The sequence below is a fragment of the Equus caballus genome, chromosome 16, assembly GCF_041296265.1.
Source record: "Equus caballus isolate H_3958 breed thoroughbred chromosome 16, TB-T2T, whole genome shotgun sequence".
NCBI lineage: Eukaryota > Metazoa > Chordata > Mammalia > Perissodactyla > Equidae > Equus > Equus caballus.
The window spans coordinates 59294981-59321898 of record NC_091699.1 but is presented as its reverse complement, the minus strand read 5'-3'; the positions used below and the strand labels follow the sequence as shown (position 1 = coordinate 59321898).

Genomic DNA, 26918 nt, shown 5'->3' with positions numbered 1-26918 from the left:
GGGGAGATAAAGCAGAAAAAAAAAAAATTGGCAACAGTTGTCAGCTCAGGTGCCAATCTTAAAAAATAAATAAATAAATAAGCAATGTAGAAAGATAGGAATTCAGGATGTGCAAAATCCAGGGTGATGGGTTAGAGGGTGGCTAGATACTGACCACTGGCCTGAGGGAACGAGCAAATCTATAGTCCATAGTAGAGGAGGCAGAATGAGGTACTGCATACTAGGCAGCATAGTAGAATAAGAATTCAGGAACAGAGACAATGCAAAAGGCAAATAATCAGAACAGTTGGGGATGCTGGGGATGTGACCATCCTCAGACAAGAGACCAGAGCTCACTGATCAGAACTGGGTCACTGCAACCAGAATAGAGCCCATCATGCGTGCTGATGCCTAGCTATGGGGTTGGAGCTAGTCAGATGCCTCTTTTATCAGGCTGTGATTGCGCCTGGGGGCAGAACACTAGGCTGCAGCTGTGAACAAAAGAGAAACAACTAAGGAAATGGGCTGGTACTGACCGATTCTGCAACCAAATATCTAAAAGACTAGCTCAGTTCTATCCTTCGTGTTTGTAAAAGGTCAACACTGTGCTTTGTCAAGCCACAGAGAGGAAAATGCCATTCTTTAGTCTCTTTTCTCAGATTTTGCACACATTAGCCTTAAAAGCTTTCCTGCCTAGCTTGTATCTTTCATCTTCTCTGTCAAGGTTCATGAATCACGAGAGAGCACCAGCTGCTCTAAATGCCTTGTCTTATTCCATACAAGTGACATACCAGGTACACAGGTCAGGACTCTGTCAGTTACAAGGGACGGAAACCTAAGATCAGCGTAAGTAGAAAGAATTTATCAATTCAGATAACTGGGAAGGATCATGGGCTAATTTAGAGGGTACAAGGAAGAGCCAAAGAACCTAGGGTCTCAGGGACTGGAAACCTGACCTCACTGGCAGTAGGATTCTCTCTCCATCCAGTTCTCAACACAGTTTGTCTCTACTTTTCTTTGCATGTCCATCCTATTCTCTCTGCAGACAGGCCTTTCCAACACCTTTAACCCCCCAGCAGCCCAAGAGTCACATCCTCTCAAGCTTAACAACATCAGCAGAAAGATCTGTGCATCACTTCCCAGGAAGGACACTGACTAGTGCTGCCTAGATCGTATGCCCATTTCATGACCCAGCATATAATAGGCAATCAGTCAATACTCTTGAATGAATAAATAAGGTTGTAGTGGCCCATGTGACAGATACAGCCCTCACTGTTGTAAATCAATAAATTTTAGTTAGTTCTTTTTTTTGAGGGCAATTAGCCCTGAGCTAACATCTGCTGCCAATCCTCCTCTTTTTTCTCCTCCTTTTTCTGAGGAAGACTGGTCCTGAGCTAACATCCATGTCCATCTTCCTCTGCTTTATGTGTGGGAGCCTGCCACAGCATGGCTTGACAAGCGGTGCATAGGTCTGTGCCTGGCATCTGAACCAGCAAACCCCAGGCCACCAAAGCAGAACGTGTGAACTTAACCGCTGTGCCACCAGGCTAGCCCCCAGTTTGTTTCTATATTGAGATACTTGTTCATGCACACTTACTTCTGGGAGATGTCTGCTTTTGGTGTATTGAGGAAAGAGTCTCTGAGCCTGCAAGACTGAGAGCTTTGGTAAATTCAGCAAAGTAATTAAATGCCACCCTGGGAGGTCTCCTGGACAACAGCCTGCTTTACTTTCTCAGATGACCACCTGGACTATACTGTTCATGAACATATGCCTTTCCCTATTTGAATCTCTACACTGAGAACTTAACTATGAAATATATATTTTTCAAACTTATCTTCACAGTATCGTTATGAAGTAATTGTCAGATAAGATCCCATTGTCTCCATTTAATAGCTAGGCAAGTCCAGGCATATATTAGGTAGGTCAGTATTTTCCAGGGTATGTTTTCCAGAACAGAAGGCCCTTATGTGATCCATGAAGAGGACTGTAGTCAATTATGATTAGGAAACCTCTGATTGATTCACGCTATGCATTAGTATATTAAAGGTTCTGAAAGAAACCACAGTTAAGAAATCTATATGAACTGAAATCTATTTAATATTGATCAAAAGAATTTTGCAAAATTATTGGACGCTAAACTTCCTGCTTCTGCCTACATCTTTGTTCCCTCCTGTTTTCATAGAGGATCTCTCTTTCCACCTAAGGCCACTTCCTTTATCTATGCCCAGCATCCTATCTTCTCTCCCAGTCTCAAGAATCATCTTGTTCTTTTGTTGTTGCAAAAAGCTTTATTGTTTCCATTTGCTCCATGGCTTGTGAGAGGGCTAAAAGGTGGTAAAAAACCTGCCTAGTGGCTGCAGGAAGAGTCTCAGATAGAAGGCCTGACACAAGGGGGATGCCAGAGGGGCCCCTCAAAGGCCTCTGGGCTCCAGAGACTCCTTGTTCTGCTTGAGAGTGAGCCGTTCAAAGAGATACTCCTTCGGTCCAGCCTGGGCGCCAGCCAGCCTGCAGAGGTAAGGCAGGTGGTTGCCCATTTTCTTGATGAGTTTCACCTCCCCATCTAGGAAGTGGTTCTCCAGGAAGTCACAGAGATGAGGGTCCGTGCCAGCAGTATCCAGGGCATGCTGATCCAAAAGGGCCTGGTTGAAGTTCCTCTTCAAGATCATGGCGGCTTCCACGGGGTCCAGGGTTTTACCCCACTTAGTTCTGGATAGCTTCTGCATGTCCTGGAAGAAGGGACAGCTACCGTGCTGGTTTTGTGTCTTCAAGAGACGCTGAGAGCCCTCGGGCTTCTTCTTGGCTAACTTACAGAAGAAGCAGCCCACGCCCCTCCAGAGCCACATCCTCATGGTGGAAACAAAGCTAGAGAGAGGTAGGTGAAGAAGGCTCACAGATGCAAGTTGACCAGATGGTTGACGGCCGTCTCCACCTGGGTGGAATAATTCTGATGAATCTAAGAGCTCAAGGTTGGTCGGCAATAAGGAGCTAAGCACAAAGTGTGGTGTTGGTGGGAGCAGAGGACCTGGTCCTGGAAGCTGCAATGGAAAAAACAGTTGGCGGGTGGTCGGAGGCTGGAAGAAGGGGCATCCCTGGGTCTGTACCGTCTAGACACTTGAAGCAAGAGACAGGTCCGGACCGCAGGGTGCACTGCCTCTTCTATCTTCTTTCTCTCTTTCTGGATCAATACCTTGTTCCTCCTGGATCATCATTTACACAAACTCAAAAGTCTCTCTAAATTCTTATTTTCAATGCAGTCAATGGACCAACATCATTGACATCACCTAGGAGCCTGCTAGAAACGCAGAATCTCAGGCACTAACCCAGCCTGCTAAATTATCTGCCGTTTAACAAGATCCCTAGGTGATCTGTATGCTCATTAAAGTTTGAGAAGCCCTGCTGTAAACCACAACCAGGTTTCTCTTGTAAAAATGCAAATCAGATCTTTCCTAATCTCCACTTAAAAAACTCCTGTTTTCCCAGATTCTTTTCCTCCCTCCCTCCCTTCCACAACTGCTAACATTTCCCAAAACTAGTTCTACAAAGACCCTCTTTGGTAAACACTGGGCAAAGTCATTGCTCCTACCTTGGTGACAACGCCTGACTCCCTTGCTTTGTGAATTTTGCACTATGTCAGGTAGTCTGATCAAAGGGCAGAGTCCACTTGGAGAGGATTTTGAGCCCTCATTTGTTGCAGAAATGACATTTTCAGAGAGTGGTAGTCATTTTCCAGTTTGTTCTCAGCTCCACTCTCCACTCTTGGTATTACAAAGGGCTGACTCTACAACTACATTTCCCAGGCTGCCTTGCCAACCAGGTGCTGCCAGTGGGAAGCACTGGTAGATTGAGGGTGGGAGGATGGGGGTAGTGCCTCCAACCAGGTAACACCACTTTTGTGGTTCCAGTTCTGCTCCTGGACTCTGTTAACACCACCTCCTGCCCTTCTTCCTCCAGCCCTAGGGATGATAGCAGTTGCCTGCTCTTGCTAATCTCTAGGTTGCCTCAATATCTCTTGTTGACTTTTTGGTTTTTCCAATACCTGTATAACTAGTTCCCCATATGTGGTATGGGTTATGTTTTTCTGAGTGGACCCTGATTGACACATGGAGGTATCAGAAAATGGGAGTTGGAGGAGGAAGAATATTTGAGAAATAGGCAAATTCTGCTTGACTTGGTAGACCACCTTGAAGCCAAGGCACATCAGGGGCAGTAATGGAGACCAGGAGGCGATGGCAGCACATTGTTGTCATGAGCACTTACCTACCATCACTCTAACAGTGCTTTCTTTTGAAAGCTAATGTCCTCCTTCCTAGGGGTTGTGGGAAAGTTCTATGAATACAGAAAAGGGCAGGTTCCAGAGGAAAATCCATCTCCCTGCACATGAGCAATTCTCTCTGGTTGTTGTCAGTAAGTCACAAATAAGTCAGGGCTGGTGTCCAGTTGCCTGGGGTGAGAGTCAGAGGAGTTGTCCACAGCTGAAACCTCTTCATCTGGGAACAGGTTGGGGACAAGTTCTTTTGGCTGCATCTATAACCTGTCTGGGTTGGGCCAGCTGCTGAGTTGTCACAGTTGGTGGCTGGGGCCTATTGTCGAATGTCAATATTTTCAGAGTCATCCCACACTGCTGAGCTTCAGTTCACCCTGGCATCTGTCCCTTGGCCCTGGGAGTATAGGCAATTCTTTCATACATAATGGGAAAAGATACAAGAGAGGCTGTTTTTTCTCTCAGAGACTCTTCAAGTAGCAGGCCAGTGCGCTCTGAATAATGCGCTTTCAAATGGGAGAAAGAATAGAATTCTAGAATCACACTTTTCTGGGACAGTTAGAGATGGCAGTTTATTGAGTATGATTTTTACAAGATAATTCTGTAATAAATGTAAGGCCCAATGTCGGAAAGAAATAAAATATATTTATTGAGAAAATTGCATGAGTCTTTGTTTATGTGTGTTAAAACCCATCAAGTGTCCCATAATCAAGACAGGAGATGAGAGTTATACTGTGCCTGGAAGTACAGACAAGGCTGAGGGAAGTACAGACAGGGCAGATGGGAATTCCACACATAAAGATGCTCATCAACCAAAGTGTCTCTGATTTTCTCTGGAAGTTGAATCTGAATTGCCCATCTTTGGGTGTGCCAGGTGCCCAGCTTTGGGGACCTGCTGAACTGGTGTGTGGGGAGTGGTCTGAGGTGAGAGCACTCTCCAGGAAGGAATGCTTCTCCACCTGTCACAAACAACTTGGCCTGGAGGTGTGGTGGGCGGAGCTTTTGGCTGAGACTAGAGGCCCCAGCCATCTGCCCAGGGTGAGGAGATGGTGACCCAGCACCCTCCTGCTGCCATGGGAGGACAGTTGGTGGCTAATTACTCCTGGTAGAAGGTGGGCCACATGCTCATTCTCCTCTGAAGGTCTAAACAGCAAAGCCATGAGCATCCCAGACCCTCACCAAGGACCCTTGTCCTTTTGTCCCTGGGTTGAAAAATCAAGCCTGGTCCTTTTAATAATGCCTCACTGACTTTAATTTTCTTCATCTATTCCTATAGGAGCCTAGTGACTGGGAACCCTGGTTAAGAAAAAGATCCTTGGTTTATGTGTTGAAAACAAATTTCCCTGGTTAGGAAAACGTCAGTAGAAAGTCTTTATTTTTTAGCTCTAATTTTCTTAACTTACAAGTGTGATCCTTTAAAAATTATTGATGACAGAAAAAGACGTTTTATTTACAGTTCCCTCCCTTTCTCCTAAGGAGGCAGTGCCTAGTAACCTGAGGAACTTTTGTTTGCTAAGGAAAAAATCAACTTCTCATGTTGTCATGTGATTACTATAGAGCAATGAATTGCACAGTATTTCATTATATTATAGCATTTTTTTACATGCAGAATTAAAAAAATCTTTTATATAGATTGATAAATTAAACTATGCTTTTTGTAATGGTTCCTGGGTTTTATGTTATGCTTAGAAAGGCCTTTAGCACTCCAAGATTATAAAATAAAGGGTCTGCCTGGTGATGTAGTGGTTAGGTTCCCGCACTCTGCTTTGTCAGCACTTGGCGCATCAGGCCACGCTGCAGCGGCATCCCACATACAAAATAGAGGAAGATTGGCACAGATGTTAGCTCAGGGACAATCTTCCTCACACACACACAAAAAGATTATAAAATAAATCTGCCCATGTTTTCTTCTAGTACTTTAATAGTTTCACTTTTTAGGTGTGAAGAATAAATCCAACTTCCTTTTTTCAAGACACCACCTTATTACCCAAATACTCATTTAATCCTCACAAGAAGTTTATGGTGGATACAATTACATGTCTTCATTGGATAGATGAAGAAACTGAAACATACAGAAGTTGAGTAACTTTCCTCTGTTACAGATCTAGTACGTGGCACCATTCAAGTTTGTCTACGTGTTTTTTCATTATGCCACCCAGCCTTTCCATACAGGAGGAACCTACCCACACAATATCTTGAATGTGAGGCAAGTGCTTTTTTTTTTTTTTTCCTTTGCCACAACACAACACACAGTATCCAAATGTCTGTAAGAGGGAATCAGTTTACTTAAGAGTCTGATTATCAAGTAGTTACCTAGTAAGGAGCAGGCAATTTGACACCTCACCTCCATCCCATCAGCCCTTCTTTCTGTCACCAAGAGCCTGCATTCTTGAAATAAGATTTTTTTCTCAGCCCAGTGTTGGGTTTCCCCTTCAAATGACTCTTCTCATTTAGTTTTTGAGTCATCAGCTGTGTAAATATCCCTAGGACACGTCATGCAAACAACTACAAATCTGTTAAAAATTAGATTGAACTACTTTAAAAAATTGAGCAGGGTGTGTCTCAGAGAAGAGAAGGAAGTGTTAAACATACTACAGTTGGAGACCAAGATAAAGGGCAAGAAGGCCTGAGGTCAGTTTCCAGTTCTGTCACTGAGATCATATGACTCTGAGAAACTCAACCTTTTCCTCTTCTTTGTGCCTATTTGTCAAACAGGAGCAATGGCAATAATAAATTAGCGCCTCACTTTTCCATAGTTGACTTACTTTCTGCCTACAATGGGAATTAAATTAAAAACAAAGATACCAAAGGAAAAAAAATTCTCCAAAGAAAAAGCCCCAGGCTGAAAAAAGTAGGCTACATTCCTGGGAGAGTCACAGTCTAAGTTTAGACACTGATGTGTAGACCTTTCGTTCATGGGAGGTTTCCCAACTGTTTTATAACTTTTATTTACATAGCCATACAATGTTCTTTTGCGAAAGTAAATAATAAAACCATAATGTGTTTCAGAGTGTTCTCATGAAATATATTAAAATGGTTTAGTAACACAAGTATTTAGATCTGCTCCAGATTTCTGTTACTTGCTACAGACAATGTCTGTGTGTGTGTGTATATGTGTGTGTGTGTGTATCCTCATACAAATGTTGACAAGTCTGGTGTGTGAAGAACAACACAGCTGTAGCACTTTCACATTTGACGATAGTGCTCCAAATGTACAAAATAAAAAAAATATATTTTTGCAACAAGAAAGAATATATGCTGGTGAGGACACGAGTATCAGTAAATCACTTTGGAGCAAAGACTTGGAAAACACAGAGAAATCAATGTCGATGAGAGCCTATGCTTCCACATAAGGGATCCAGAGGTAGTGTGGGTGGTGGTGGCTGTGGGCTTTAGAGCCATGAAAACTTTCGGTTCAAATGTTGCCTCTACCATGTCCAAGCTGTGTTACTTTGAGTGAGATTCTTGAATAACCTCTCTGAGCCTCAGGTTTTTAATTTTTACTTTAAAATTTTCATACAGTGAAATTCAGTGTTTGTAGTGTATAGTTTTTGGGTTTTGACAAATGCATAGAGTTGTATATCTACTACTATAGTTATGATACCAACTGTTTCATCATCCCAAAGATTCCCTCATGCTGCTGCTTTTTAGTTAATACCTACCCCACCCCTGCCCCACTCAACACCTAGCAAACACTAATCTGTTCTCTCTCCCTATAGTTTTGTCTTCTCAGAATGTCATATAAATGGAATGGCTGCATACATATGTATGTATGGCTTCTTTTGAGTCTGACTTCTTTCTCTTAGCAAAACATACTTGAGATCCATTCACGTTCTTGTGGGTATCAACAGTTCAGAGTAGTACTTTATTTCAGAGTGGTACTCCATGGTACAGATGTACCATAATTTCTTTATCCATTCATTGGCTGAAAGACATCTGGGTTTTGATAATTTGTGTCTTTCAAGGAATTTGTCCATATTTTCACATTGTTGAATTTGTCGGCTGAAAAGTATTTGTGATATTCCCTTAAATATCTGTAGAATCTGTAGTGATATCCCCTCTTTAATTCCTGATATTGGTAATGAGTGTTTTTCTTTCTCTTAATGAGTCTTACTAGGGGTTGATCAATTTTATTAATCTTTTCTAAGAACCAAATTTGTTCTTTGTTGTTTTTTCTCTATTGTTTCTCTGTTTTCTGTTTCATTGATTTTTGCTCCTATCTTTATTATTTCATTCTTTCTACTTTGGTTTTAATTTTCTCTTCTTTTTTCTAACTTCTTAAGGTGTAAGCTTAGATTATTGACTTTCAACCCTTTTTTCCTTTCTAATATAAACATGTAATACCATAAATTTCCTTCTAATTGCTGCTTTAGCTGCACCTCACAAATTTTGATATGTTCTGTTTTCATTTTCATTCATTTAAAACATTTTCTAATTTCCCTTGTTCTTTGTTCTTTGACCCATCACCTATTTGGAAAGTGCTGCCTAATTTCCAAATATTTGGAGATTTTCTAGCTTAATTTTGAGATTTCCTAACTTAATTCCTCTGTGGTCAGAGAACACATTATATGATATTAACCCTTTGAAATTTATTGAGACCGTATTATGAATTAGCATATGGTCTATCTTGGTGAATATTAACTGTGTACAGTACTTAAAAAGACTGTGTTTTCTACAGGTGTTGGGTGTAGTTTTCCAGAAAGATCAATTAGGCAAAGTTAGCTGACCCAAATCCTCTATATTCTTACATATTTTTTGGTCTACTTCTTTGATCAAGGACAGGGAGACGCCTGTTAAAATCTCCAACTATAATTGGGGGTTTTAAAATTTGTCCTTTCAGTTCTACAGTTTTGCTTCATGGTTTTGAAACTCTGTTATTATGTGGATACACATTTAGAGTTATGTCTTCTTGATGAGTTGACCCTTTTATTATTTTGAAATGTCCTTATTTATTTTTGTAATACCCCTTGTCTTGAAGTCTACTTTATTCAATATTAATATAGTCATACCAATTTTCATATGATTCATGTTTGCATAGTATAGTGAATTCTCTAGTGCATTGTTCAGATGTGCTTTCAAGACTGAGACATTCATTCCACCAGCTGCTGGTAGTGTGGCTGCAGATGGCTGACATCTGTCTGTATTGTCTTCAGCTGAAGGTAGTTACCTTGCACAAGGTTATCCACATCTCCCTCCTCTCCCCTGACCCAAGTTCCAACAAATCTCCTGTAAACAAACCTCAGAGTCTGTTACTAGGGGAACTTGATTTATGACACATGCTACATTGTTTTTCATGCTTTTACTATTAACATATCTGCATCTTTATATTTAAATTGCATCTCTTATAAACCGCATATAGTTGGATCTTGCTTTTCTATTCATTATGACCATCTCTGCCTTTTCATTGAAGTATTTAATCAATTTACATTGAATGTAATTTTGATGTAATTGGGTTTAAGTCTACCATCTTGCTCCTTGTTTTCTATTTGTCACATTTATTCTTTGTTCCTTTTTCTCTCCATTGCTGCCTTCTTTTTGATTACTTGAGTATTTTTAGGATTCCATTTTATATCTTCTATGGGACTTTAAGCTATGTCTTTTGTTTTATTGTTTTATTTTTTTAGTGGTTGCTCTAGGCATTACAATATGCATCCTTAACTTATAATAGTCTACCTTGAATTAATATTATACCACTTAATATATAATGTAAGAACCTTACAACAGTATAATTCCATTTACCCACTTTTTGTCCTTTGTGCTATCAGTTTCATAGATTTCACTTCTTTGTATATTAAAAAAAAAATCCCAAATACAGGGTCATTGTTTTGCTTTAAATAGTCTATTTGATTTTAAAGAAATTAAGAAAATTTCTTAATGAAGGGGAGGATTTGGAGGTGGTGTTAGAGAATACTCAAAAGGGGTGATGACACATGAGCAACATTATCAAGGGTAGCTAAGTGGAAAAGGAAAAAAGGTACAAAGTCAAGGGGTACAATGAGTATTTTTACTGTACTCATTAAGATTTTCACAACTATTGTGTATACTAAACTTGTAGACTAAAAAAAGAAGAGCAAGGAGGTATACAAAAGCAGGATGTATAAGGGTACCACAAGTTAATTTGACATTTCTGGAGCTTTAAAGTGTGAAGGGTAGAGAGGGTATAGTCAGAGGGAAAGCAGGAGCCAGGCTGCTGAGGGCTTCTTTTACTGCCTGGGAATTTGAACAGTGTTCTGCAGGACAAGGAGGCCACTGATCGGATTTCAGCAGGAGGGTAATGTCAGCTATGGAGAAGATGGCTTGGAAAGAAGCAAATCTGGAAACTGGGAGATCATGAAAGTGGTGAGAAATAATGAAGGCTAAAACTAGTGGCAGAGTGAATAGGAAATAGGATAGATTTGGGAAATATTTCAGAGTAAAAGACACGAGACTTGGTGATTCTCTGGATATAGGTGAAGAATGAGAGAGGGATGTTTTGACTGACAACCAAAGTTTTAGCTTGGGCAGATGGAGATGACATAAATCAAGGGAGAAAATACAGATTTTGCCAAGGGGCAAATCTGATGCTGATGGTGGTGGGTATACTAGTGGATGAGATGAGTTCAGTTTTGGACACATTGAATGTGAGTGCCTACAGGCCATTAATAGAAGTTGTCCAGTAGGCAGTTGGATGCATTAAAACTAAGTAATTCTGTGGAAATTTAGGGTCGTGCCCTGTACCAGGCAGTGGCTGATTGTATGACAGGCACGGTTCTTGCCCTCCTAAACCTGAGAGCCTAGTGGAGATGCTATAATCTGGAGCTCAGGGGAGAGGTCTAAGCTAGAGCTGTCAACATACACAGGGAGAGTGTTAGAAGTAAGGAGAAAATGAAACTCTCAGAATTTATAAATATCATTTACTATAAGCCTTACTTTATGCACATCATCTCATTTAAGCTTCACAACATTCTTGTGAAACATTATTAAAATGTTACAGATGAGGAAAATGAAGGGCAGAGAGTTGACACTCAGAGGTCACAATCTGGCTTTCGAGCTGAATTTTATTCTAAGCAGTTTTGCTGCAGTGATTTAAAAATGCCTCTGGGTGGGTTTGCACTATCTAGTTTGTTACTTTCCCTCATTCTCTATTGTCTCATACCATACTTGTTTCACTGATAACCTTTCTACTCCCTTCAGGGATTTGACTTTGTTTGTGGTTTACCTAAGTGTCAAAGGTCACAGTGCTAGAAAATGGCTGATTTGCATTCACACCAAAATCTAGGTGACATCAAAGACCATGTTCCTAACTGCTATGCTCTCTTCCTGTGGATGGCATGTATCAGGATTCTTGATGAGGGTTAAGAAGTGCATTGTCAGGTGACACAAAAGGGTTGATAAGGCATTTGTGGTCAGAAAGTAGGAAATTAGAGTCAAAGTTTTCACTGTAATTGGTTCTTTTGGCTAGATGTCCTTTCTGACATACTATTTTCTTATCTAAGGCCTGGAATGGAACTTGATAATTTACTGTTTTCTGAAGCATAGTCCCTAGTGATTATGTTATTCTGAAAATTTCCTGAAATATGGAGATGGGGATGGTATTTGCCATTGGAAGTGGTGAAAGAATGAGAATTAAGTATGGTCTTGAATTATGAAGATTGCTTCTTTGTGTGAATAAAGATAGGTCCTAGTTCCACTGCGGAAATAAATTCATGAGGTCTCTGATCATCATGATTGGATGCAAGCCCTTCTCAAATGTCCTTCCACTCTGCAGTGAGAGGTGCTAGTCCTTGAGCAGCTGGTTGGGAGATGAGTTCAAATTACTAACATGGAAAATAGGGGCAGGGAAAGTGCTCTGTCTGGGTTGGTGCAGGACTCTCCAAAGTGGGCCAAGGCAAGAACCTCTTGGTGATTTGCATCCAGGAGTGGCTGAAGAATTAAGCATAATTTATAGGTTTAATTAAGAACAGACCATGAAAGAATGTTAATTTGCAGAAGCCAAGTGATCTGTGAGCAGGCTTAGTGTTTCAACAAAATTGTGGTTAAATATGCTGGTTTCAACCCTGTGCCCTCTTCTTTTCTTTTTTGTGTCCTAGCTAGGACATAATTAGCCCTCTTCCGGTCTTTTTCTTTCTCTAAGTAATATCTTGGATCTCTTCTTATATCATTTATTACGGCCTGCTTTGATAGGGCCCACACATATGTATACATATACACACATATACACATACATATACATACATATAAATATAATATTGGCAACCTTTGATTTACAACTGTGAATGTTGGGGTGAGGATGCATATCAGCCATCAGGAGTCTGGGAGCAGCTGAAGGCCTACTTAACTTTACACTCTTGACAGAGAAAGACTCCTGAAAAAAAAAAAAACTCTCCTGGTAATTATACAGGTGTTCACTATGGGATAAGAGAGGACTTAGCCCAGTTGACAATGCAGTGTTCAGACCAAGCCCTACTCTGGCTCTAATGTGTTTAGAGATCAGGCTATGGAATCTTAGAGAGCAACTTGCTCCTGTAATTGCTAGTAAATAAAATTTGCTAAAACGTGAACATCAGCGTATACTCTGTCAAGTTCGGATACCTGAGGTAACGTGAGGCAATTTGGTACAGCACGCACAAGTAGATTGCTGAGATGGATTTGAGGGTTCACAGACCACCAACGTTCAGGGTGTTTGATGTATTAGGCACGTACGCTCTTTTAGGATTGCAGGTTCTAGAGGTAAATTCGAACTCTTTAGGAATCTGTGTCTTTCATCAGGCTGTGAATTCTTTTAACATTCCCAAGGACCTGGCACTTAGAATGACAAAAATTTTTGAACGAATATGTGAAAATATACGATTTCGGTGAAACAAAAAAATAACGGCAGACGTCCAAACGATTGAGCTCTTACAACATAGGCCTGAAACATTAGGACCCTGGGAGCCTCCTGTCAGGTACTCGACCCCTGGACGAGTCCAGGAAAGGAAAGAGGGCCCCTCTGGGGAGCAGTAGGAGTAGTAGGCACTGAAGATAACAGAATCCTAAGCACAAATAGTGAACAAAATTACACTATCCTTCAGAGCCCCAGGCAGGCTCCCCAAAAGCCCCTTGTCCCACTCCGGACGAACACACACGTGGTTCCTTGCTGGGGCTGTCAGCCGTGCTGTCCTCAATAGCGGTACCCTCCCCGCCCGACTTGGCAGTGCCGAAGCCCAGGCACGCGTCAGAGAAGCGGTCCGACCACTCCTAGTCCGGGTCCTGACGGTATCTCCGCACGCCAGGAGTTGAGGCAGCGCAGAATCCCGCGTCTTCCTTGACGTCCCGCGTAAGGGAGCCAGACCCCTAGCGCGCATGTGCCGGCCCGACTGCGTGTGCTTGTCCCCTCCGGCGCTCCGTAGAGCTCCCTCGGCAAGCTCCACGTAGGCCGCGCAGGCGCCTTTGGCACACCGTTCACCTGCTGCCGTTGTCGCCGCCGCCGCCGCCGCCGCCGGGGCTGGATGGGGGGCCGAGGCCAACCAGTGGCACCCAGAAGAAAGAGACGCGGCGGCGGCGACGCCGACACCCGCAGGACGAGTGTCCCGATCCTCCGGCGAGCCCAAGGAGGAGGCGTCCAGGCCCGGCCCCTGCAGTCCCTGGTGTAGAGAAGCCGCCCTCGACTCCGCTGCGGGGTCTCCCTGGGCACTCGTCCCTCAGGTCTCATTCACACTCAGGACCCCGCGCTGCGCCATGTTCAAGAAACTGAAGCAAAAGATCAGCGAGGAGCAGCAGCTCCAGCAGGCGCTGGCCTCTGCTCAGGTACTATGGCCGCCGCTCTCCCCTAGTTCCAGACACTCCTTGACACCAGCTCGGGCGCACAGAACAGGAGAGGTTCTTCCGTGAACCTTGACCTCTAACGTGGTGATTCCCCCAAACCCCGGACTGGGAATGAGTTTAGGGCGGCTCAGGTGCTCCGTGACTCCTGACCCGGGTCCCCCATCCCAAAACTTCGTTCGGGAGAGTGAGTGGGGATGGCCGGATCCTTGGAAACATCTGACCTCTGTTAGAGTTTTCCGCCAATGCTTGACCCCGGCCTGAGAACAAGTGAGAGGGGCTCCGATTTTGCATGATTTTTGACCCATATCCAAGGTTCCCCCGCTCATCCGAAACCCTAACTCAAAACTGAGGGCGGGATGGGAAAACCCATTGTAATATCTGACCTCGTGACTGGAGTCCTCCCTCTCGTCCCCGACCCGAGACTGAGTACGGAGGGGCCAGGATCCCGCTGGTCTCCTGACCTGTGACGAACGTCTAAGTCCAACCCCTAGTCCAGCGATGAGGGCCAGGGGTCGAGCCATTCCAGGCCAGGCTGCTTGCAGGAGCGTTGGGACCTGAAAGAGGTGGCAGTGTGGCCGGCGTCCAGCGCCCGAGGTTGTCACGAGTTAGTCCCTTCGCATAACTTGGTTGATCCGGGCGGGCGGAGGGGCTGATACTCCGAGGCCGGGCCGGGCTAGTGCCTGACCACAGCCCAGCTTCTGCTCCTTGAAGCGTCTCGTTACATTTGTTTTTCACGAATGCAGTTGCTTGAGGAAATGACAGTTTCCAGGAAAAAGGGGGCGTGTTAGTAGTGTTAATTTAAAGAAACAGTCTCCTAAGCACCAATGAATGTGTGTTTTGGTGTTGGTAGTGCGTGGTCTCTTCAAAGATGATTTCTTCCCAGCCTTTCTGAGTCTCAACAGATTGAGCACATCGCTTAATTTTAGTGTTTCTACAAGAAAGGCTGAGTTTTCAGTAATTTGGAGGCATTTCTAAAACATTTTTTTTAACATAGCATTTGTTTTATACGGCTTTTAGACAACTATTTAACAACTGATTAACAACTATTAAATCAAACAACTATTGCGTTGAGTTTTTTCTGAAACTGTAAGTTGAAGTTTTCTTAAAATTTAAAGCTCTTATAAAGTAAAACAGTGCTTGAAATACATCGGAATATTGCACGGAAGGCTTGTTCATTTTCCCACGTAAAATGTAAATAGCAATTAAAATTTAGATACTAAATATTTTACTTTTCATACTATTTACTGCAGACTTTTTTTTAACTTTACAAAACACGGTTATTTAAGAAACAAAAAACTTACAAGGTAGAGATGAGGAAAGTGGGGAAACGAGCATGTTAGTGAATGTAAGACTGACTTACATTTCTAGAGGATTCCACCTCTAGAAATTTATTCTAAGAAAATTTAGGATGTATTAAAGATTTAGCCACATGGATTTTCATTTCAGTGTTGTTTTAATAGGTAAAAACTGGCTAAAAATGTTCAACAATAGAAAATTGGTAAATAAGTTGTATCAAGTAGTCAGTTATTATACAGCCTTAAAAAATGCCACCGTTTATTGGCTTCTTACTATGTGCCAGGCATTTTGCTTAGTATTTTACACAGATTATTTTTTTTAGTTCTCACATAAACCTATGAGGTAGATACTCATACATGGAGTGAGACTCAGGGAGGTTAAGTGACTTGCCTAATGTCACACAGCCAATGTTAAAGCCTACAGAAAAGTGTTATTAATATGCATAGATATTTGTGTTAAAAGATTAAAAGTAGCATGTAGAGTGTGGTTAGAGTTTTGTGGGAAAAAAATATGTGTAAAAGTATATTTATATACAGACAGTGAAAATACTTTATGAAGGAGATGCTCCAAGGTACTGATGAGATATTATGAGTATTTATTTTTTTATTATGTTTGTTTTTCTTCATGAAAATGAATTTGTACATTAACAAAGAGACATTTTTAGAATAATAGTAAAAAAGCAGTAGTTACAAGCTAACATATTAGAGCTCTTAGTTTCTATAGGTTGGTGCCTCTGGTGAGACAGTGCAACTGGATCAAATAAAATAACTTTGTGTACAAAACATTTAAAACAATCCGCTTTGATAATGTATACATTTATCCAGAATGCAAAAGTAAATTGTTAGTGATCAACTACTGATAGAAACTGGCTTATCTTTTGGTCTTAGGTCCTCAGCTATTCAGAACCCTTCAGGGTGAGTTCTGGATTATTATTTTCAGAGTTAAGTATTTCTTTCAGGCATCAATTAAAAAACAAAGCAAAAACCTTTTTTGATGACAATTCTTTCACAACAGATTACACATATTTTTGTTTTCTTAAGCAAAAGATCTTGAATGTGTGTAATATTATTTCTTCATTTTTGAGTATAAATTATTTTGTCTGGAAGGCACCATGCCCTCTAGAATTTAGTGGGGTGCAAAAGGCAGTTCCCTTTTACCCACTCAAGAGAAGTTGTTTGTTCTTGGTCTACTTTTTGTAATTAGTTTGTAACGTCCCTTGCTATCTGCTCTATGTCTTTCTTCTCCCTGCTTTTGAACTGCTGTGGGCTTTGAATCAAGGCATGTAAACTTCTAAAATTTTGTGTAAAAATAAGTACCTGAGGGATTCTATAGTGCCTTTTAGTGTATTAACACAAATTTTGAGACATTTGCTTTGAGTTTTTGCATGCCTTTGTGTGCATACTTCCTAGTTCTTAGCCTGCTTTACGTAGGTGAGATTGCCTGATAGGTGTGTTTCAAGTAGAGTGAGTTGGCAGGTGTAGATAATTCTGGGATAGATGAACTATTTGCATCACAATATTTGTAAAACAATAGTAATAATGATATAGCTTTCCTTAAGGTTTTGAAATTCTTCAGTAAAAACAAGACAGCCTTCTAATAGTCCCCAGTCACTTCTATTTGCTTGGTGTTAAGATTATTTGAACCCTTCCTTGGCAGATATTATTTTAAGTAATCATTTGTTCAACTCTGATGATGACTTGAAGACTAATCGCTAGTTAAAAATAAAGTTAAAAAAATTTCAAATCAAGGTTCACTTAATACTATTTTTTAACAATGAATATCTATTTTGAATTTTTAAACTTACAGAATGAATTTGATAAAAGAAACATTAAAAAGTAATGTAAAATACATTGTACTTTCTTGGGATATGAGTAGTACATGAATAAAAATATTTTCTAACCTTTTCAGCCTTTTTCAAGTATTACTAAAACTTAAAAATCATACAAATATTGTATGATTGCACTTATATGAGATACCTAGATTAGTCAAATTCATAGAGGCAGAAAAAGAGGTTGCCAGGGGCTGGAGAGAAGGGGGAATGTGGAGTTATTGTTTAATGGGAACAGAGTTTCAGTTTGAAAAGATGAAAAAGTTCTGGAGGTGGATGATAGTGCTGGTTGCACAACAGTGTGAATATACTTAATGACACTGAACTGTACACCTAAAAATGGTTAAAATGATAACTTGTTGTGTTTATTTTACCACAATAAGAAAATTAAATTAAAAAAAGCCAAATGTGGGCCCCACCTCAAACCTGAAAAATCATAGCTTTTTTAGATTGGGATTCCAGAATAGTAGTTTATGTAATAGAAATTGAAAAAAAAATTCCACAAAAAGCAGGGAAAAGAGTCCCTTTCTGAAGCAACATAGCCTTATTCTAAATCCAAGTTTACTAAATAATTAACCTCGCTCTTGAAATTGGTGAAAGCATAACTCCCAGAGAGAACGTTTAGATTAGAAGCATCAGAATATATCTCAAGTGTTTATAATCTGCATTTTGACCAGGGAGTGTTTAGTGGCTATTGATAATGCTTTATATAGAATATGTATTAAGTTCTCGTGTTTAAGTAATAAAACAATCCTTGTTTATGTGATTAAAACAAAAATCTCCCATGAAACTTGAGTAAGGTAAGGGCTGTACAAAATTCTTTCATCTGCTTCCTACTTTGGTAGGAAGAGCTGGAGGAAAAAATTCTAAGAAAAGCTTTGTCTCCTTAGCTTTTGGGATCGATTAACCTAGTCTGTTAAATTGTGAGATTCAGAGATCCCAAGACATGGTTGCAAATTGTACGTACCTCAATTTTATGTCCCACTGGAAGCCGTATGCAAATTCAAAGCCCATCTTGCTGGGCCCTGGTGAGAAAGCAAGGCTGGAAACTTTGATGTAGAATTTCAGGGCTCTAAAAACATCGGATTTTAACTAACTGTGGTTAGTGTCTTCACCTTCTAAATCAAAATATTAGGAGGATGTCCTCATTTACTTAAACATTTATTTGTCTGGGTATAAAATTCTAGGTTGAAAATTTTCACTCACACTGTTGGAGGTATTTCTCCCATTTCTTCTAGCACCCTGTGTTGCAGATGAGAAGTCTGATTCCAGACATGTTCTTTCTTCATTGGTAGTTAACCTGATCTTTGAATCTTCTCCTTTTCCCTTGATTTTAGAACATTTCTAGTTTTCTTCTTTTGTTTCTTTGCTCTTGTTTAGCACCACCCTCCTCCCTTTTGAAATCCTATTAATCTTTTTGGATAAATACTTTGTAATCCTAACTTTCTTTTTATATCTTCCTTTTTTTCCTGTTTATTCTATTGTTTTGAGAGATTTCTTTAAATTTTTATTTCAGCTGCTTCTGTTGAATTTGTTCTAGTAATCATATATTTAATTTCCACAAATAATAGTAACATTAGTTAACATTTATTGGGTAATTATTTTTAGCCAGATACTTTTCTCACTACATTGCATGTATTATCTAAATTAATATATGTATGTGCTTGTATTATCCCGGCTTTACAGATGAGAAACTGAGGCTGAGGGAGCTTACGTAACTTGTCTGTGGTACACTGCCAATCTGTGGTAAAGCAGAGATATGGACCCAGGCAGTGTGGCTCTACAGCCCATTCTCTTAACCACTGTGCTATACTTGTTGCTTTGTTTTAGTTTTCAGTAGCAGCTTGTGGTTGTTTAATAGAAACTAGAGTTTCCCAAAACTCTGCAAGGATAAGCATTATTATTATGTATACATCCATATTTAAGTTATGTTCCTTGGTTTATCTGATTTTTCTGGGTCACTTGTTATACTTGGTATATTTTGTTATATTTATTTATACTAGTCATCTTGTTTTGCTGTGTTGTTTTTTTTTTTTAAAGAAAAATGTCTTGTGATTTTTGGTTGTTCATTTATATTTATGAAGTCATGGAGAGTGATTTATTTTGATAGCGGACATGGGTTTTTCCTGCTCTTACCTGCTGCTCTCCTGAGTGGAGGGCTAGAATTTGTATGTGGGGAGTGGGTTGGGAAGGGAAATAGTCAGACAGGAATTTCTCCTCTGCCAGCCAAAACAAAGAGGGTCCTACTTTGAAAGGTGACCATATAATTTATCATCCAAACATTCTTGAGAATGAAAGGTGACACTACTAATAATTGTCTTAGAACGTAAACTAGCATGAACTGTGTGGGACTGGGATTGTCGTGGGCAAACTGGAGTGTGTTGTTACCCCAGTCTTTTGTGGTACCAGTCCCCACTATTGGAGCTCTAATACCTACAAGGCTTGTTGCTCCTTATATTTTGCAGTTACTTTTGCCTGGATATGTGTTTGGGTTGGAGGAAGCTGACCCCAAGTACCTGTTTGTTGCACAAATCATTAATCCCTGAGAGCAGTAATGAGAACAGTAATCTTCCATTCTGGTACTCCAAACCTGTGATTTTTTTCTTCCTCTTGGAAAAAGTTGTTACTGCCTCTCCTGCAGCCACCGTCTGTGCATGTTTAGAATTATGGCTACCTTTGCCCTGATTTCTATACTGATTTAAATTCTTTTGCCTTTGATTCTTCAGAAGTTTGTCATTATCTTTTTACTATTGATGTCCTTTCTCTTATTCTAGAGTTTTAATTAATCTATGTGTTTCTGATTTTTTTTTTTTTTTTTACCTTGAAGTCAATGTTCTTTTGAGAGGGAGAGGAAGTAAGCGGTAGTGTTCAGTTTACACTCTTGTACTGGAAACTTAATCACTATTCTGTACTTAAATGTAAATTCATCTTCTTAAGTACTTGACTTTTAAATTATGAATTCTCAACAAATGCGTATTCCTTAGATTAGTAAAGATATTATCTGATTTTTCTATCTTACTTTGTAAAATCATTTGGTTAAGTTAGCATGTACCATGTGACTGGTCTTGAAGTATTCTGTTAACAATAGCTAGTGTCTGAAGTGTTGAGAACAATATCAATCCACTTATTATTCATTATCAACTATTGGATGAGATTTAAGATGAGAAATAGTTCATCTTTTAATCTGCATTATCACGCTTTAAAATTTTATTGGGTACCTTGTACTGAACATACTAAATACTCATGATTTTTAATTGAAACTTTAAAATAAAACTTTACTTTTATTTTTATCAAAGTAATACATTACATAGTTTTAAAGGTCAAGTACTACTTGATGCAAAAAACCATTGCCTGCTCCAATCCTCCAGTCCTGTTCTCATGTTCTCAACATTTCTGTTTCCCCAGATATTTAACTTCGTATTTCTAAATAATAAGCTTTTGTTGCTTTGCTATTTGTTGATTTGTACATTTTAAACAGTATCTACTGATTTCCTGCCAAGGAAGATGATTTTTAAAGCATTGCTTCTTTGTTTTCCATTTGCAGTGCTGCTATTGACAAATCCATTGTCATTCTGCTGCTTTTTTCTTTCTGGAGGCTTTAGGATCTTTCCTTATATCTTGTAGTCTGAAATTTCATGGTAAATATGCCTTTGTATGGATTTCTTTATGCATTGTGCTGGACACTGAGTGCATACTTTAAGTATGGTGACTCCTGTGTTTAAATTCTTGGCAACTCTTAGGTATTATTTGATAATTCCCTGACCTTTATTTATTTGTTTGTTTGTTTATTTTGAGGAAGATTAGCCCTGAGCTAACATCCGCTGCCAGTCCTCCTCTTTTTGCTGAGAAGATTGACCCTGAGCTAACATTTGTGCCTATCTTCCTCTATTTTTTATATGTGGGACGCCACCACAGCATGGCTTGATAAGCAGTGCATAGGTCTGCACCCCAGATCCACACCCGTAAACCCCAGGCAAGCAAAGCAGAGCACGAGAACTTAACTGCAGTGCCATCGGGCAGGCCCCCTCACCTTTTTTTTTAATCTTCTTTCCTGGAACTCCAGTTAGTTAGCTTCTGTGCCTTCAGGATAGAGTCTCTTATTTATTATAATTTTCTTGCCCTTTATATTCTGTTTTTAATGTTTTATTCTACATTTGAGAGATTTCTTCAATTAACTCTTCAGTTGAATTTTTAATTTTGGCTATCTTATTTGTAAATTTCAAAGAGCTGTTTCTTATTGTCTTTTGCTTTTTCATAGTATTGTTCTTGTTATACAGATATATCTTTTATCTTTCTCAGAGTAATGGGGATTTTTTTCTTTTGTTTTGAAGTTTTCTTTTAATCTTTATTGTTTTTGTTTTTTCTAGGTTTTTGTTTTTTGTTTGTTTTTGGCTCACTCTTTTACTTTGGAAACTTTCTTTTAACTACTGAGTGCTCTGGGCTGTCTAGTCATATTTAAGGGTGAAGCACTAAAAATCTGATGCTATTTGGAAGTAGCATGTGATAGACACTGGCGTTCACTGCTGGTTGATAGGCTGTAAACTGGCTTTATTATTGGAGGAAAGACCTACATGTTGGTGACCAGAAGTCTTTTTAAAGAGGTCATTCAGTTTCTCCAGAGAAGCATTCTGTTTTCTGGGGAAGAGATGAGAGGTTATTAGCCAAGCTGCCACCTTTCTGGAAGTAGGGCTGAGGAAGTGGGCTGAGGGTTTCACTATTCACTGTGCAGACTATCACTTAATCCCTCTAAGGTTAGTCCCACACTTTGCCCTTCACTCTTATTTTACTCTGCTTGGTTTTGCCCAGTTTAGAGCCTCATGGGCTCCAGAAAATAAAACTCTGGTTCTTCAGAGGCTAAGTAAGGTGGAACAGAGGACCGAAATCTTTCAACCAATCTTCCTCTTTCTGGTCCTGCCTCTTCACTTCTGCACATTGCATTATACCTTTTGCTTTAAGTCCTAAGTCTTTTCAGGGTTCTGGGCATGAAAATAGGCTTGCTTCTCATCCGTATTCCCTTCTGTAGGTCCTTGGGATTGTAGTGTCTCAACTGTGCTAACTCCTGTGCTGTATTTCATTCACATCCAGTCTTCTGAAAATTGATTGAAATTCCTTAACTCTTTCTGAGGGAGAGAGAATAGGAGCATGTAGTCCATCTGCCATGTTTAACTGGAAATTTCCTTAAATTGTTTTTGTGTGAGTGGATTTCACTATATTAAAGGGGTGTTTTTGAGGGGTAAACATTTATAACACAAACAGCAATATTTGATTTCCAGCACTACTATTTTAGATGTCAGGATGTAGAAGGTATTTTGTTAAGAACATGATGAAAAGGTCTAATAATTTTGGTAACTAGAATATAAAGATCTATGTGAAGACTTAACTCCGAGTTACTTTGACTCTTCCTTTAGAGCTGGGATGTCACATAGATTTGGCAGAGACTTTCAGCAGGGCTGTGATGAGGATTCTATGGCTGTGTCCTTGCCATGATTGATTATCCATGGATGTGGGAGGGAGGAATGAAGCCCAGATGTTTGTTATGCTTGTGTAAGAGTAACATCTCATCTATTTGGAGCATAACTTGAGAACTGGGAAATAGATCAAAAGGCCTCTGAGCAGTCGAAATTTTTTGTTTTTGTTTTTTTTTCTGGAAGATTAGCCCTGACCTAACTACTGCCAGTCCGCCTCTTTTTGCTGAGGAAGCCTGGCCCTGAGCTAACATCTGTGCCCATCTTTCTCCACTTTATATGTGGGACGTCTACCACAGCATGGCTTGCCAAGAGGTGCCATATCCGCACTTGGGATCCGAACCGGTCAACCCTGGGCCACTGAGAAGCAGAACGTGCGCGCTTAACCGCTGTGCCACCGGGTTGGCCCCCAGTCGAAATTTTAATGTTATCAACTTCACATTCCATAGCTAATGTAAATTATTCATAAGAAAACTTTAAAATCCCTCATTTAGAGCTTCCTCATGTTTGTCTACAATTTCAATAAATGTAGTTATCTAGTTTCTAAACTAGTAGCAGGCTAAAATGAGTAGAGAAGACTTACTGCAAATAACCCATTGGCAGGACTGACAACTTACCTAGAAAATGTTAAATTATGTTCAGTTTCCTTTTATTTTTGAAAACTAGAGTTAGTTAACTGATTTGAGAAAGTAATAGATTCAAAATGGTTAAACCTCATTAATATCTCCAGATGCCTTCAGGTGTCAATGAGGTTTAACCATTTTGAATCTATAACTTTAGATAGATATCTGCATCTGTATCTATCTAAATCTAACGATTCAGCTATCTTGAATAATTCTTTCCATGAAAACTTGGAGATAATAAACTTTGGTTAACATAGTTTTGACTTTATTTTTTTAATTTTTTAATTTTGATTTTTTTTTTTTGAGGAAGATTAGCCCTGAGCTAATCTCTTTTTGCTGAGGAAGACTGGCCCTGAGTTAACATCCATGCCCATCTTCCTCTACTTTATATGTGGGACACCTGCCACAGCATGGCTTGCCAAGCGGTGCTGTGTCCATACCCAGGATCCGAACTGGTGAACCCCAGGCTGCCTAAGCGGAGCATGCACACTTAACTGCTGTGCCACTGGGCCGGCCCCCATAGTTTTGACTTTAATATGGAACTTCTAATGGAATAAATTTTGGGTAACATAGTTTTGACTTTAATATGGAACTTCCCAGTGATATGAATATCCAAAATTTGTGTCTTTATTATCTTTAGATTGTGTTATTCAACCTACAATTTGTTTTTTAATTCCTCTTTTTTGGTATAATGAAAATATATTAGATATATTTGATGTACTCTAGATTTAAAATTTAGTAGCCATGTTTATCAGTACTGTTCGTACAGAGACGACACGGTATGGTGAAAGCAGTCCAAGTGGGTTGAGGAATCAATGGGTTGGGATCATCTTTTTTTTTAATGAAAGAATAAATTAGGTCAGAAAATATGATATCTTGTGTCATAAAGATTAAGGATCTGTAAAACTTTTGTTTTGGAAGTGTCTGTGTGTGAAATGTATGTTTTATTTTTGTTTTTGTTTTACTGTGGGTCCAAATGAAAGAAATCTGAGGAACAGTGATCTAAAGAGTACTGAGGAAATGGATGAGGGAATTAGAAGACCTGTGTGCTAATCCAGATTTTGTGGTTTGCAACCTGGGCAAGCCACATAAACATTCTGAGCTGCTTATTTTCCCATCAGGAAATCAGAGATAATAATATCTGTCCTGGTTACCTTTCACAGTGGTTGTGAAGATCAGAAGAGGTAAAGTGTTTGAAAGTGTTTGAAAGTGTTTTTAATTATAGAGCACTTATTTATTTAACAGTGCCTGCTGATGTGCCATGGTGGGTGTTAACATTTGCTTGGAAGGGCAGATGTAGTCTCTGTACCATGGAGTTGACAGACAAATACTCCTAGTACAGTGGTAGTGTGCACAGGGTGTTGTGGCTATAGGAAGGCATTTCTGGAGAGGGTCAGGGTAACATCTGAACAGACTCTTGACAGATGATGAAAAGTCATGGTATAGGGACAAGACACTCAAGGCTTATTATTCTTAAAAGTGATTGTATTAGTTTTCTAATGTTGCATAAAAATTACCACAACTTTAGTGCTTAGTAACCCAGTTGTTATTTCACAGTCTGTAGGTCAGAAGTTTGGCATGGTGTGACTGGGTTCTCTGTTCAGTGTCTCACGAGGCTAAGATCAAGATGTCATCCAGACTGTATTCTTATCTAGAGCTTAGAGTCACCTTCCATGATCATGTGGTTGTGGTAGAATTTAGTCCTGTGTGGTTGTAGGACTGAGGTCCTTATTTCTTGCTGGCTGTTGAAGGGGACTACTTTCAGCTCCTCACAGTTCCTTGCCGCTGGCCCCCATAGACATTTTACTTTCTTTCAGGATGGCAGGAGTGCATCTCTCTACCTTCTGCCTCTGCACTCCAGGTTCATGTTTGAAGGGCTCATGTGATAAGGTTGAACCCATCCAGATAATCTTTTGATTAACTCAAAGTCACCTGATGGGCCAGCCCCGTGGCCCAGTGGTTAAGTTCGCATGCTCCACTTCGGTGGCCCAGGGTTTTGCTGGTTCGAATCCTGGGTGTGGACACGGCCCCGCTTGTCAGGCCGCGTTGAGGTGGCATCCCACCTGCCACAACTAGAAGGACCCACAACTAAAATATACAACTATATACTGGGGGAATTGGGAGAGAAAAAGCAGGAGAAAAAAAGAAGATTGGCAACAGTTGTTACCTCAGGTGCCAATCTTTGAGGAAAAAAGTCAACTGATTAGTAACCTTAAAATATGTGCAAAATCCCTTTTTCTGTGTGATGTAAGATAATCAAGAGAGATCTCATCATATTCACAGGGTGAGGGTCCTTTGGGGTCCTTTTGCTGTGTAATGTAAGATAATCAAGAGTGATCTCATCATATTCATAGGGTGAGGGTCCTTTGGGGTCATCTTAGAATTCTGCCTACCACAGTGACTAAAATGTTTTTCTTGTACTGAAATTGCGGCCTATGGTCAGTTAATAATCCATCAGTGGGCAATAAAAATATTAATTGTGAGCCTGGATATAGCCATCAGGTTTCTTGACAAATAGCTTAGAAATCTATCTTCAGATTTCTCATGGCTATGAGAATTAATTAGACCAAATTTAACTTGAAAGAATCTAAATCCCTTTATATATACATTTTTTTCTTTCCTTCTTCTCCCCAAAGCCCCTCAATACATAGTTGTATATTCTAGCTGTAGGTCCCCCTGGTTGTGCTTTGTGGGATGCCGCCTCAGCATGGTCTGATGAGCAGTGCCGTGTCCGTGCCCGGGATCCGAACCGGCAAAACCTCAGGAACTCGGAGCACGCGAACTTAACCACTCGGCCACAGGGCCGGACCCCAAAAATCCCTTTATATTTATATATTTATGTAAAGTATAAAATTTATAAATTTATATATTTATTTATCCTTTATATTTTGAAGTGAGGATAGTGCATTAAAAATCCAGGAGCTTTGGATAAATGCTCAAGTACAGTTAATTTTGTATGCATGCTTTATATTTTATAGTCATATCCATTCCCTCATGTGATCCTTCCTCTTGCAGCTCCAGGGGAAGACCTACAAGCCGTCAGGCCAAGCCTGGCCAGGTGGTACTACTTTTCTGAGGACAGTGTGTTTTAGGACCTATTCTTCAACTTTGTAGACCCCAATATTTGATTTTGCCAGTTTATCCAGGGCTGATGAGCCACTCACTTACTTATTAGGCTCATATGAGGCCAAGGTATAAAGACATAGTGAGAATTTTTAAAATTCACAGTGGGAGTATACTTTTCAAGTGGTTGGATGGTCACTCTAGGGTAGCCCTTTCCTGGCATCTGGGCTTTTGGAAAGCTGAATTAATAACCCAGAGATTTCTTGGAGATGATAGAATCACAACAGAATGGGCAGGTCAGGAGCTGTTTTCTCTAGTCTAGTAGTGCTTTTCTAATAACTTTCCTAACTTTTTGCCTTCTCAATGGCCCTTTTGTTAAAGGACATCTGACATAGAACCAGTTAAAATTAGATACAAATGGCACTCCTCCCCCTCATAGTGGCAAACTTTGAAGCATCTGCAGCCTTTGAAACTGACATGGTTTGAAAGTTATGGCTGTGGGTGTGGGAAGGGTTTATTGAATTTCCCTCAACTTCAGTGAAAACTTTTTCTGAAGTGCTCTGAACATTTGTAATTTAGTCTCAGTCCTGGATAAACACTGTCCAATGACTGCACTTTG

At 40.1% G+C, this 26918-nt stretch overlaps 2 protein-coding genes across 11 annotated transcripts in view; one reads left to right on the top strand and one right to left on the bottom strand.

Annotated features, from left to right (window-relative positions):
* Positions 1 to 2248: 2248 nt before the first annotated feature.
* Positions 2249 to 3580, bottom strand: LOC102148104 (ferritin light chain-like). The gene is made up of 2 exons (XM_023620745.2): positions 3564 to 3580; positions 2249 to 3015 (listed from the first exon to the last, which is right to left on the bottom strand). The coding sequence occupies exon 2, from the start codon at positions 2827 to 2829 to the stop codon at positions 2392 to 2394; it is 438 nt and encodes a 145-aa protein (XP_023476513.1). The 5' UTR covers positions 2830 to 3015; positions 3564 to 3580; the 3' UTR covers positions 2249 to 2391.
* A 10041-nt stretch (positions 3581 to 13621) lies between these two features.
* GOLGA4 (golgin A4) overlaps positions 13622 to 26918 on the top strand; it is a 128321-nt gene continuing 115024 nt past the window's right edge. For 6 of the 10 annotated variants that reach the window (XM_070237992.1, XM_070237989.1, XM_001489013.6 and 3 more), the window contains exon 1: positions 13874 to 14006. In XM_070237992.1, coding sequence (XP_070094093.1) covers positions 13938 to 14006 — 69 coding nt within the window. In that variant the 5' untranslated portion in view covers positions 13874 to 13937. Of the gene's footprint in view, positions 14007 to 26918 lie in introns of all 10 variants that reach the window. The other 4 variants (XM_014731792.3, XM_014731791.3, XM_014731788.3 and 1 more) reach the window with 2 other exon arrangements.

What these genes read in the sequence shown, in the direction of transcription:
- LOC102148104 (XM_023620745.2), bottom strand. Translation starts at nt 2,829, where the DNA reads ATGAGGATGTGGCTCTGGAGGGGCGTGGGCTGCTTCTTCTGTAAGTTA.